This window comes from Rosa chinensis, chromosome 1 (genome assembly GCF_002994745.2).
Source record: "Rosa chinensis cultivar Old Blush chromosome 1, RchiOBHm-V2, whole genome shotgun sequence".
NCBI classification, from domain to species: domain Eukaryota; kingdom Viridiplantae; phylum Streptophyta; class Magnoliopsida; order Rosales; family Rosaceae; genus Rosa; species Rosa chinensis.
In genome coordinates, this window is record NC_037088.1 from 47,872,195 (window position 1) to 47,885,702 (window position 13,508).

General features: G+C 38.4%; 2 protein-coding genes across 2 annotated transcripts; both read right to left on the reverse strand.

The window, feature by feature from the left end:
* Positions 1–3: 3 nt before the first annotated feature.
* On the reverse strand, positions 4–5,502 carry LOC112181555 (beta-amylase 7). Its single transcript, XM_024319930.2, has 11 exons — positions 5,145–5,502; positions 4,194–4,775; positions 3,668–3,931; positions 2,860–2,937; positions 2,487–2,690; positions 2,037–2,231; positions 1,654–1,818; positions 1,275–1,535; positions 911–1,129; positions 445–682; positions 4–308 (listed from the first exon to the last, which is right to left on the reverse strand). Exons 2-11 carry the CDS (start codon positions 4,644–4,646, stop codon positions 280–282), a joined length of 2,106 nt encoding a protein of 701 aa, XP_024175698.1. The 5' UTR covers positions 4,647–4,775; positions 5,145–5,502; the 3' UTR covers positions 4–279.
* A 666-nt stretch (positions 5,503–6,168) lies between these two features.
* LOC112181556 (beta-amylase 2, chloroplastic) lies at positions 6,169–10,392 on the reverse strand. Its single transcript, XM_024319931.2, has 9 exons — positions 9,973–10,392; positions 9,778–9,855; positions 9,274–9,477; positions 8,763–8,957; positions 8,339–8,503; positions 7,870–8,130; positions 7,577–7,795; positions 6,903–7,122; positions 6,169–6,466 (listed from the first exon to the last, which is right to left on the reverse strand). The coding sequence occupies exons 1-9, from the start codon at positions 10,216–10,218 to the stop codon at positions 6,393–6,395; spliced, it is 1,662 nt and encodes a 553-aa protein (XP_024175699.1). The 5' UTR covers positions 10,219–10,392; the 3' UTR covers positions 6,169–6,392.
* Positions 10,393–13,508: the final 3,116 nt, after the last annotated feature.

Below are 13,508 nucleotides of genomic sequence, written 5' to 3' on the forward strand. Positions count from 1 at the left end.
AGATTCTAGCACCAACTGTGCAAATGACTAGGATTTTACATTTAAATTACTCTTACATACTAGTCACGCTTTGTGTTGTCTGATTACAGAATAGTTCAATCTCATTGTTGGTCACTGTCCTATCAACTGTATTAACTGACTAACAGCCTCATCTGGAATAATGGGAACCCAACATTTCGTGGGCTACAATAAATGTTTATACTGAATAATACACTACCTAGAGAAACCTCTCTTCCTTTAATAGCAATCAATAGTCACTATCTGGACTGTCTCTACTTGCTATACATGTAGATCAAGAACAGCTTCCCCTGAAGAGAAAATGAAACGTTACAACTGATGAAGAATGTAGTGTAAAGTAATTTAATTCGTGTTCTTTAATGCGAGTGTTTTGATAAATGCTGAGTATATTTAATTTGGGAAAATAACAAGTGAAAGAGGCCATACCATGCATTCTCTTAACAAATCGGTCAAATTCCATGAAGTTATGTCTTTCCATTAGAAGCGGACTGAGCCTAAGGTAGGTAAAAGATGACAAATGCCTTCCATCTGGATCAGTCAAGGGCTTGGAATTATCCAATATCTTGTTGTATCCGACACGACTATGACATAAAAGAGCATTCTCACATAAAAGTGCATTCTCACTAGAAACTGGTACGCAAACATCCCATGCAGCATTCAGCACCTGAAAGGAAAGAATGTGATGTTTATTTACAAGGACTTCCACTGCATACATGCATTTTTCAATCTATGGTGCGACTTTCACAACCTCCCCATTCCAGCTAGAGATACTTCTATATTCCATAAGAAGCCCCCTTTTCTACTTAAGAGAATATCAAATTGTTGAACTTGGATCAGAAAGGTCAATATGAAATCAATAATAGAAGGTATTTAGATAACTTTTTATGCTTACTTGCCAAAATAAACCCTCAGGATCTCCCATTGCCTCTTGGAAGTCAATATTCTGGTCTAACATATGCAATTGAGTGCATACAAGGTTTAAAGAAGCACCATGCTTCTTTAGCATCATCATAATTGCAGCATAACCATCTCGGTTGCATGGATTATAGAAGCCAGCAGTCAGCTCAGCAGCATGACTAGGTGTCTTGTACCACCAGTGAATACCTGATAGCTGCTTAGCAATTAAAATATAGCAACTGACTTGATCAAGCCATGACTAGCCAAATAACTTCTAGCATCCAAAAGGATTCAAATCAAGTAGAAGTCTTCAAAATTCATCTTCGATGCATGTTCAAATGATGAGAAGCTAAACTGACCTTTGCAGCAATGCAGGTGCCGTCAAACGCTAGCTTTGCTAGAGAAAGCACTCGATCACCATGATCAACTAAAATTCGGGAGTACCAATTAAGGAAGAACCTGCCATAGTAGCCATCATAATCTCCTCCATCGCAAAAGAAACCGGATTCATGTGGCCGCGAATTATAAGAACCTGCATTATCTGGACCTCTACCCCAGAAGGAGTGTCCCCTTGCTTCTGCTGCCTTTCTCAGACTTTTCAGCAAATACTGATCGTAACACTGCAAGATTTTAAAAGTTGATAGTCAAGAAAGCATACTGCAAAGATACAGTGCCAATTCTGAGGAAATTGACATTCTCATTCACTTGATAAAAAGATAACACTATTCAATAAGTTACCTGAAATTCACCAATGCCTGGATATCGCCAACCATGCTTTACAGTACAAGATGGGAATCTTAGTTCGCCACATGGACCTAGTCCAACTTGAATCATGGAGATAATGCCATCTTGAAAGAACTCGTCAAACTCTACACGGAAGCTTCTCATGCAGTCAAAGTATACCTGCATTAGTATTGCATTAGTTAAAAGCAATAACATTTTGACGCTTATCACATAGGATAGGACCACCCCTGAAAACACGGAGCATTACTATAGAATACAACCATGATACCAATTGACATACATAGTGTTATCTACAAAGAGCATGATCAGTACCAATTATAAGACAGACTGAAGGCACACGATTATCGCCTAATATTAATCATATCTGATTATAATACCTCAACAGCAGTCCGGCCTCTTAAAACTCGTTCCTTGTCTATTCCCCATGATAGGCATTCAGGGTTACGTCTTCCTGCTCTATCAGTGAAAAATATGTCAGGGTTACTTCTACCAATTTCAGCCACCCAATGGGGTAGTGTGATACATACATCATCACCCACATTGCCTCCACATTCATGAAATGACATCACAACCTGAAAGAGCAGAGTCGCCCGTCAGGCCAAGAAGGAACTTCAAGAAGAGTTAACAAAGCAACAGTGCTTAAATGAATAAATTATCTCCAGATTAAAGGTATGATAAAGACAAGCAATGTCCTTAGTCCTCACACTAAAGACTTGGTCTCTAATGTTGAGAATGACCAAACAGGATAACTACCAAGAGGAACTGTTATGACCACTGAGAGCACAAAGCTACTGCAAGAAAAACAACTTTTCCATCTAAAAACTGACCTGCAACTTCAGCTTTAGGTCGCGCACCATCTGAAAGAGTCTCTTATATCCATTCCAGTTATACTCCAGTGGAGCATGTCCCTCTACTATCCCCCACCAGCAATCAACCATAACACCATCAACATTAACTGATTTCAATACCCTTAGCTGCTTTAATAGACCATCTGGATCAACCAGTTCACACTTCATATTAATGACACCTAACTGCCACCAAAAAGATAAGACAAGATAAAGAGACATATAGATTAGACACCAGGCCTAAAAGCAATAATATCTATCATGCAAAACTTAAACAATTTTCTAGCACGATATATAGTGCAGAAATACAAGGCATCAAAAAATAGAAAACCAATAATCTAACAGCAAAACTCACTGGCAGCATAACATAAACTGGAATGTAAGCCGTGTTGGCAAAATCACGTTCTGGTAACTTCTGGGGCACGTCAACAATCTACAATATAGAATTGTAAGTGTCAAAGCATGTGATACTGCCGAACATATGAAGCTATATTTAAAATTCAAACAATAAAACTATAACAAAGTAGATAAATTTAATAAGAAATAGAACTTCTGTCCTCATGGATTATTAGTAAATTTCAGTTCAACTGTAATGAAGAAGGTATACATCAACAAACTCTTGCTAGTTCACGAGGGTAGGGCATTTTAAATATTATCTTTTCTCAAGGCACTTCATAAGTTTGCTAAAGATGTCAGTGATAAAATAATCAAGTAAGATGAACATTATCAATGTAGAAAATTCAGCTAATCGGTAACAGCGTACCACGAAAGAGATGTATACACATATATACATGCGCGCGCACGCGCACACACACAATGCTTCCCTGCTAAACTTAAGCGCAACAGTACCCTTTTCCTGCTAAAGATGTGCAACCAGGGAGGGTGTCCATAAGTGTTCCTGTGTGTGCGTGTGATAGAAACCCCATAAAATCATTACAGTCTATATCTCTATATTAACTTGATCAGAACTTCTTCACATAATTACTTTCCTTCGGAAAGTGCACATAATTACTTTCCTTCGGAAAGTGCTACTCTCATGACATGGATTGCCACACATTTCACTCACACCTGTCCCCTGTATATGCCACACATAGCTCAATGCAGCCGATGCTCAATGGTGATGCATTACATAATGGAGTAAAACAACTCTGAAATGTTTGTACCTGCTTGTCCCCAACATTATCCATGGAGCCACCAATAAGAGGATGACTCTGTGTTTGATCTCCTCCATCTCCCGTGATGATTGATGGAAGATCATAAGGTGATGAAGCAGGCATAAAAACACTTTTCATGTGACCTGCATTATGCTCCACAGAGCTTTGATAGCTAGAGGTAACTCCTTTAAGGGACACCGGAGTTGTTTGGGACATCATTTGGGAAGATGATGAAGTGGCCGCTGTAGAACTGACACCAGCAGGCCTTGGGCCCTGAAACAGTTGAAGAGAAAACGCTTTGATTTTTGTTTATTTTTTCTGAAATTTGTTAAAAATGAGAATCACATAGGTTTATGTCTACCTCAGCTGCATTAAGGAGATCAAAAACTAACAACATTTACTACTGTCTTCCTCACGTTTAAGAACTGACAACAACATTTTCCATACTTTTATTCAGTGGTGCTTTCATGTTCATAAACACTGCCAATTTTTTTCAAAACATCTAAACTAAGCTTCTTCATTGAGAGAGAAGTACCTGAGAGTTTGAAGGATAAGTGGTTCCATCCGGAAGAACAACCCAGCCAGCTTCCCTAGCCAAAGCCGCAATTACATCATTGATATCAGCCCTGACTCTGAGGTTATAATTTCCATGCCTCCGTAGCCCTGCTAAGATCTTTGCAGTGATCGCCCTGCGCTGCCGCTCTCTTATCTTGGTTCTCTCTTTCTCTTCTAACGGTCTACACCTCCTAGCTCCTCCCCCACCAGGGGTCCCCACTTCTTGCATTTGCTGGTGCTGTTGAAACCGGTTATTATTACAACTACTTGTTGCCATCCCTCCATCAACCCCGATCATCATCGGGGTCGAATCAACATGCTTCTCAACATCTTCGTCATCATCACCATCTCCCTCTTCTTTCACATCCATGTCCATTTCTTCCTCATCATCTTCTTCACTCGTCCCAATTAACCTCTGCATATCTGTCGCCATAATCCCCTCAAAACCTACACTATCAACCCCTGAAATTATCCTCGTTCCTTTATCCTCTTCTCATAAACCTGATCATTACCGCGTAATTACATCAAAAACTTAATCCTTTCCACCAATGCTTCCACAATCCTGTTTGAGTATAACAAAATCAGAACTTCAGCCACTTAAGTACTTAACCATATTCCACACTAACAAAAATTAACAGTTTTTAACCTCAAAATAAACCAAAACAGTTCAATTCAACTAGAATCACAGAAGAAAAAATAATAGAAAATACTGCATTGACTGGATTAGAACTAAATGAGTTGACTTTGATGAAAACAAAAGGAATAGAGACTCAATTTTATACTGTTTATGCTTTTTTGCTTAAGCTTTTCTCATCAACCAAACATTGATTTATTCTCTCTTCACTTTCAATCCAATTATTCTCACACACTCACAAAAACACCTTCTTAATTTACTCAAATCAAAAATCTCACAAATTACGAAATCAACTACCTTCAAAATTCAGCTCAGCTCAGATCACTGAACCTCCAATTGACTCTACTCCGGCCAAAAACTCCTCCGATTCCACTTCCTCGTGCTCTTTCGGAGCTAAAAGCACCCGATCCGTGCTCAATTCTTCTCCAGAAACTCGAAATTCCGGCGGCCGGAGACCTAGCGCAGGTTGGTTTAACCGAAACGAACCGGGCCCCGGAGAGAGGAGGACGGAAGAGGGCGGCGACGGTCGGGTCGGGTCGGGGGCGGAGGAGGAGTAGGGAGAAAGCGTGCGAGCATGTGAGGAGGAGGCGGGGAGGTTGGAATTCTCACGCGTGTGAGTGTAAGCGTGCTCTGTTTTTGGCACGGACCAGGCGAGGCGTGTTCACCTCTCTCTCTCTCCCCACGCGGGTCGGGTTGGCGCTTTCACGCTTTGCTTTGCGGGTGTGGGTCTCCACGTGTCGCACGTGGCGGGAGCGTGGGCTGATTGGGTGGGCCTTGTGTCCCGGCGGGTCATTCACGTGAACTGTACTTGACTACTTGGCTAGTTGGCTTTGTCCTAGATTAGTTCAGTTGTGCAAGAGTGTCAGTCACCTTCTAGAAAATTTTACTGTTAGTTAAACTTTTTTTTTACCGTGCTTCACATCGTTACATCTCAATCTAACCGTAAAAATTTCCATATCGTTGAACGATCTCGATGAATTCTGTGTTGTCGTGCGTTTTCTTTTTAATTAACGGAGATAGGAAATTCGAACTTAAAACCTCTATCAACATTGTGTTAGAGATAAATGTCTTATCTGCTAGACCAAAACTAGTTAGTGACTACTAGAGTTTTTCCATAAACCGAAAGGCACTGTTAACTGTTTCTCCAAAACACTACCAAAATGCTACCAGAGAAAGCACTAATCAGCTCTATTGGTAAAGAACTTCCAAGAAGTCATCAGAGTCTGAGCCCTTAACATGAGCAACAGTTAAGCTCATCTGGAATCACTTGCAAGTCCGTGTTTATCGTTTGCCCTATCTATACCACTTGGGACTACATTGATTCTGATAATTTCTCATCTCTGTTTTCATATAATTAATAAATTCTCGGTACAATTATTTGTTTATTGAACACTGCAAGCTACAGACATTTGTAATGAATAAGTTCATCTAAATTTGGTTGGGGGTTATTAACTGATCCCGGAACAAGTTAACACGGTTGGATCAGTTGGTGACCGAACCTGTATAATGCTATACACTCATTTATTTCTATAGTTCAGTATTAAACTACTGTAGAATTGCAGATGAGTCCTCGGTGTGCTCTTCATTTGAATTAATCTGGAGATCTGGAGCAGCTTCTCCTGCAATTGCAAGTGTTTTGGAGATAAGACGAGCATAAATCAAGATTTACACTGAGATCAGGCCAAACAGAAAAAACAAAGAAAGCAGTCCATTATGTGAGTTATCATGTCTTGTAGCGACAAGCATAGATGATGATTGACCTATGATAGGTACTGTATCCAAAAAAATGCAGTGCAAAAAAATAAGAGATATCAGAGGACAAGAGAATATGGAACAGGAAAGAATGATTGTAAGGCTATAATGAATGATCTCGTTATCATCAATAGTTATTCAAAATGAAAATTCAAAAAGGAACAGGCACCACAGAGCATAGATGATGTATGCTTTGGCAAAGCATGCATGAAAACAACTTCGTGAAATGAAACAGGAGTTTCTGCCTGTGCATATGTGTGCTCATGCTTTTGCGTTTTTAGCAGTGTAGAAGAAGAATAGTACCATGCATTTTCTTGACAAATCGTTCAAACTCCATGAAGTTATGCCTCTCCAGGAGAACTGGGCTTAACCTGAGGTAGGTAAATGCCGACAAATGCCTACCATCTGGATCATTCAGTGGTTTAGCATTTTCCAATATCTTGTTGTAGCCTTCTCTATCATGGCAATTAAGAGCATTCTCACTAGCAACTGGAATGTTGGCATCCCATGCAGCATTCAGCACCTGAGTACAGTTATGAAAAATTAATTAAATGCCTTCATGAATAACATTGCTGGGTAGAATATGCATAAACACCGACAGATTTAAAACCATTTAACATGTAACAAACAAACGCACCACCCTTGAAATGGTGCCACTTGGCCATATCAGTTATAAAGTCTGAAAAAGTTGTTTGTAGACCGTTACTTCTAAAGAGTAAATTAACTTCTACAGAGAGTAAACTGAATATGAGAAGAATCATTATGTAAAAAGGGAATAAAGGGAATAAAGACTCGGATACTATACATGCCCCTACAAAGGGAATAAAGAAGCATGCATATCCAGCCCGGAAAATCAAATGATCCTTCTCAAGCTCTCCTCCTAATGTTCCTAATAGTTGTTTATATCTAAACATTTATTCACAATCTCTTATAAGCCTGGAAGTAGTGAGTTACAGAGGAGTTTCAGTGCTTGGTACCTGCCAAACTAATCCCTCAGGGTCTGCCATTGCTTCTGGAAAGTCCTCGTGCTGGCTTGATGTGCGCAATTCAACACACGTGAAATTCAAGGCAGCCACATGCTTTCTAAACATCGCTGCAATTGGAGCATACCCATCACGATTGCATGGATTATAAAATCCAGCAGTTAATTCAGCGGCATGGCTGGCAGTCTTGTACCACCAATGAATACCTGATAGCTGTTCATAATTCAAATAAAGAAACATCACAAAAAAGAAACCCAGAAAAACTAATCTCCAAGAAAGTCACTCACCTTTGCAGCAATGCAACTGCCTTCGAAAGCTAAATTGGCCAGAGAAAGTACACGATCACCATGGTCCACCAAAACATTGGAATACCAATTAAGGAAGAATCTGCCATAGTAGCTATCATAATCACCTCCATCGCGGAAAAACCCTGTGTCTTGTGGTTGGGAATTGTAAGAACCAGCATTATCCGGTGCTCTGGCCCAGAAGGAGTGCCCCCTTGCTTCTGCAGCCTTTCTCAGATTCTCCATCAAGTACCGATCATAACACTGCATTGAACCAGGTTGAATCAGAGATCTATTGAGTAGTGTAGAGACAAGTAATAAAACGTGTAACTGGCTTTAGGTCATAACGATAGAATAATAAGGGCTATTAAGTTAACATTTAGTAATAACTATCAGTCACAGTTATCTTGAATGCCAACATCTTAGCTGTTCCAATAATGAAAAGTGGAATGAGCACCGTTTATTGATGTACCTGAAATTCACCAATACCGGGATATCTCCAACCATGCTGTGCTGGATAAGAAGGATACCGTAACTCTCCGCAAGGGCCTAAACCAACTTCAATCTCTGAGATTATTCCTTCCGCAAAAAATTCGTCAAATTCGACCCTGAAGCTCCTCATGTAATCGAAGTAAACCTGAAAGGGTAAATGAAGCTCAGAGATTGAGTTCTGCATCAAACAGCAGATATGCCTTAAGAGACATTTTCTAAAATGAGGGTTGTTGCTTCCCGTAGCATTAGAAAGGAAAGGTTCTTAGGATACACAAGGCATACAATTTGAGAAAGGCTTAGAAATAGTTTCTTGCTAAACTAAAACAAGCCCAAATATAGAAACGGAGCAAAGACAGTCCATAGTAAATAAAAATGACCAGCATAACATAGTTAGAATGTTATACCTCAACAGCAGTCCGGCCTCTTAAGACACGCTCCTTATCAATTCCCCACGTGAGGCATTCCATGTTCCGTTGCCCTTCTCTATTAGTAAAATATATATCAGGATTTTTTTGACCAATTTCTGTCACCCAGTGAGGAAGTGGGATATGTACATCATCCCCAACATTGCCTCCACATTCATGAAATGACATAACAACCTACAAAAACAGAGAGTACAACAATGAAAACAAACACAATTTTCAGCAAAAATATATAAAGGCCGTCCCACAAGCTGATATACAAAAGCAAATTCTTCCTAGGTTAGCTATTCGAAAATCCAAGCAAGAATACTTAACTAAGGAGTAGTGAAGTATTTACTAATCACAAGTTCACAACTATTAATACAAATCTGCTTGATACAAATCACACAATGAATCTCTTGTGTGTATAAAATCCTTTCTGAGAAAAAAAGAAAGGTTGCAATATACACCCAAAGAGAAAAAATAAATGCTGGTAAAAGTATAAACGACTCACCTGTAACTTAAGGTTCAGATCACGCACAATCTGGAAGAGTTTCTTGTAGCCACTCCAATTATATGCCTGTGGATTATGCGCCTCAACTATTCCCCACCAGCAATCAACCATAACACCATCAACACCAACAGACTTCAGTACCCGCAGTTGATCCATCAGAACTTCTGGCTCAACTAGCTCACTATTCATATTGATGGCACCCAACTGCCAATTTCAACATGAAACATGAGAAGAACAACTACATTTAGCCATAACTACTAATAAAAACAGTACCAAAAGAAGACTAATGAACAACAGCGGTGATTTTGTACACATGCTCCATTGACCCAACAAGAACATGTAGCCACATTGTTCATCAGGAGCATACATACAGAATATGACTTCACTTAATCAATGATTCTGATTGACACTCTTAACAATTCGACAAGAGTATTCTTATAATCAATGTTCTTAATTGACTACAGTTTACAATCTCACAATGAACATTAGTGTTAGAAAACTCACCGGTAGCATCACATATATAGGAACATAAGGAGTCCCAGTAAAATCACGCTCCGGAACCTTTTGTCCCAACTCTTCAACCTATCACAAACCCAGAACAACTTTCAAAAATCCAAACTCAAAACCTCACACTCCAAAATTTCCAATCTTTACAAACCAAAACACCCAGAATTCAAAACAGAGCAATCATACCCATACCTGCTCGTCACTACCATTCTCCACCTCAGTCCCCTCCTCACTCACCACCGCCAAAGTCCGATACTTTCCGCCACCCACCACCCTCAACCGGCACGAATCAAACTCCGGCGATCCCCAAACCCCCGGAGAGAACCTCAGCACGGTCTTCCCACTGGCCGACGACAACGTAGCCATTGTCGTTTTGCAACCATTACTGGGTGGCCGCGGCGTCAAGCAATGGAATAGTTGAAGTGAGGGCAGTGCCATTTTGGGTTTTGTGAGATGTTTCTAGTGTATTGGAGAGTGTTTAAGAGAAGTGAGGAAGTGATCGGGAAAGGTGAGATTGGTTGTCTCCATTTTTGCACAGTTTTCTCGGGAGAGAGAGAGAGAGAGAGAGAGAGAGAGACAGTTGGAGTGGCGGGGGAGACAACCCGTGGAGAGGTTTAAAGATCCGAGATACAGTTATTTGTGCCGTCAGATATGAACGGTCCTTTTCCATGGCTATGAGCCGTGACGGATTTGACTGTAACAGACCATAATCCACCGTACACGTAGTTAGTTTAATGAGAAAAATATCTAAAGCACAGTGAATTTTGATATGTCGAGTATGTTAAGATCCTGTTTGGGATTGCTTTACTTTTAAAAAAATCTGTTTTTATTTAAAATTTTAGATTTTATTGTATTTGGTAAATAAACAAAAAACAGCTTTAATTGAAAGTTATAGGTCACTAGCAGCAGATTTTAAAAGCAGCCCAGAGGTTGCTTTTAGAAGCTGTTATGGATCAAAACACACTCTGCAGTTGTTTTATGTACTGAACAGCACTTTTAAAAATATTATTTACCAAACACGAAACTGTTTTAATTCACAACTGATTATTCTCACAACACAATAGCAGCAGTTTTTTTTTAAAGTCACAGCAATCTCAAACTAACCCTAATTTGATATAAAGGTAGATTGACTTCATGTATTAGTAGACTAGTTTGATTTGATCTCAAATTAGCCTTCTTTTATATCAAACTAGTTTATTTAAATATCGAAACTAATTTATCTCTATATCAAACTAGTGCATTATTGGTATATATATTAATATATCGTGACGAATTTATGCACCATTGGCCTCTTCATCATTCTGGTACTTCCTTCAAATTTTCTGTTAAGTTGATCACGTGTTAACTCAAATACTATTTGAAGATTTCTTAATTATGTAGATTCTACTTAATCTGAACTAGTTTGGGATTAGACCAGAAGCCCACACATGAAAAATGAGAGTATCGATAACAAAGGACACATAAGTACTTAAATGGAAAAAGAGAAAGTAGCATCTAGGGTTTTTGGACTAAATATTTTAAACTTATAATTTATAGTACTCAAGGTATCATTCAAGAACTTTCGAAATTTAAAATAGAAAATTACACATTAGCACCAGACCAAATATGTAAACACAGAAAATTACACATTAATTCACAACTGATTATTTACCAATCACTTTCACTTAGCAAATAGCTAACTTGTTTTACAACTGTTCTAACTCCTAACTCAATTATCACCCTATTCAAATGAGTCAATCTTCCATTCTTCCTTGCACTCAACGTCTCACTGATCTTGAGAATGAACTATGCTAGTGATAGAGTAAGCAAGGAAAACAAACATATAACATGTAAAGAGAATTTTTCAGAAAATGATTTGAGTGAACATATGCAGCACTAATACGACAAGTTTTGATGCAAAAAAACTCTACATGATAAAATCAGTTCTGAAACCTTTTATAGAGGAGCAAAACTCCCCCTCAATCAAATCTCTTTTTCATATCAATCAAGATAAACAAGGAAACCTTTTAAAACTGATTTCGATAAACACTCAATACTTTCTAACTGTTGGCAAATCCAATCTATATTTGATATGCATTTCAAAAACCTTTTAATGCAGATAAGTATCTCAAATCAACTTAACCGATATGCAAATCAATTTAAATCATGTAAAATTATATGAGATGAATCCCACCTTTAACCCAAGATCAGTGATAGTGATTCTCCTTGATTTTCTCTTCATGTTTTCCATGTTTCTTTATTTGACTTGAACCACCGGGAAAGTTGGAGAAGTCTTCTCCTAGTCCTTTGCAGCCTCCGATCTCCTAGTGGCCTTGAGAAAGTATGTGTTGAATGGTAATAGCTCAATATACTTACATTTACGCACATGACACTGACCCAATACCCAACACCCAAAAACGCAAACCCCAGCGACGAAGCCAACGTAGTAGCATAGTAAGTTTCTCTTGAACTTTTGGTTCATGAATTTTTCTTCGATTCCATATAAAAGCGGTAACAATATTTTAATCCGAGGTCAAATTTCATATTTCACAAGCCTAAATCTGCAAAATCTCTAAAGTAGTAGCAACTAGGATTCAAATCCGTGCTCAGCTCGAATTTGGCTTCAATAGAGGTCAATAAGGTAAGCCCTTGTTTCAATGGTATTGTTAGTCGGTGCTTATGTGAGTTTTTCGGTACTCAGTTTGCTTTAGAGGACCCAATAGTCCTGAAACCATGGAGAGGTTTGTTGTGGTTTCGGTGAGAGGAGTTTGAGTTTGTGCTGTTTGCTGTTTTCAATCGGGGATGGGTGTCATGGATTGTGTTATTTGGGGTTTTTAGGGTTTAACAATTTGAATGGTATTAAAAGGATGTGGATGGTGTTTTTGTATTGATTTGGAGGTAGGATTTTGTAAATCTAGCAATTTTGCATGAGAAGAAGGGGGTATTGAGATTTTATAATGGTTCTAATAGGATGCTCTATGTCATTGCTAGAGTGGATTGAATATCATGATTAACGAAGCTTTTAGTCTCTCAAAAATTTGTGATGTCGTGGCATTGTATTATAGGAATTGATATTTTTCTGTTAGTTGGGATTGTTAAATGTTTGCATTTTATTTGGTGAGATTTTAATTGCATGTGGTACATAAGATGAAAATACATGATGCACAATTTACACATTGAAGTACTACATTTATCTGATGTCTTGCTAACTTTTGTTTTCAAACAAGTTTTGATACTTTGCATATTACTTTCTTTAAAACACATAAAGAAGTTTTTTGTGAACGCTATACTATATACAGTATCTATATTATGATGAAGCCATAGAATCTTTCTTGTTCTGAACCATTATTTTTTTGTTGTAAGTGCCTGAGAGCTTTTTGGGGACATATAGGGTGTGTTTGGTATGGCTGTACTTTTCAGAAAAGCTGGCTTCTGCTTATCTCTGAGAAAAAGTAGCTGAAAAGCAAAGCAGCTGAGTGTTTGGTAAACTGGCTTTTTTTAAGTGCTGTCAGTGGCAAAAAGCAGTGGCAAAGTGTTTGGTAAACTCAAACTGGCTTGTGCTTTTTGTTTGTGGAATGACCAAATTGGACATAAGAGATTATTTTGCCTTGATTGTTTGATAATACAATGTTGATCAAATGATTTTGTTATTAATTTTAATCTTTATTATGTCCTTATTCATTTTTGTCAACTTTTAATTTTTATAAATTATGGTGAGCATATGATTAATATTGGACAATTTTAAAAAT

Bases quoted from the DNA above. Each gene is read 5' to 3' on its own strand.
- LOC112181556 (XM_024319931.2), bottom strand. From the start codon at position 10,218: ATGGCACTGCCCTCACTTCAACTATTCCATTGCTTGACGCCGCGGCCA. The intron at 9,478-9,777 runs GTGAGTTTTCTA...TGAAATTGGCAG, and splicing joins CTATATATGTGATGCTACCG to TTGGGTGCCATCAATATGAA. The intron at 6,467-6,902 runs GTACTATTCTTC...TTGCAATTGCAG, and splicing joins ATTTGTCAAGAAAATGCATG to GAGAAGCTGCTCCAGATCTC.
- LOC112181555 (XM_024319930.2), bottom strand. From the start codon at position 4,646: ATGGCGACAGATATGCAGAGGTTAATTGGGACGAGTGAAGAAGATGAT. The intron at 2,232-2,486 runs GTCAGTTTTTAG...CTGCTCTTTCAG, and splicing joins ACCTAAAGCTGAAGTTGCAG to GTTGTGATGTCATTTCATGA. The intron at 683-910 runs GTAAGCATAAAA...CTTTCCTTTCAG, and splicing joins CTGAGGGTTTATTTTGGCAA to GTGCTGAATGCTGCATGGGA.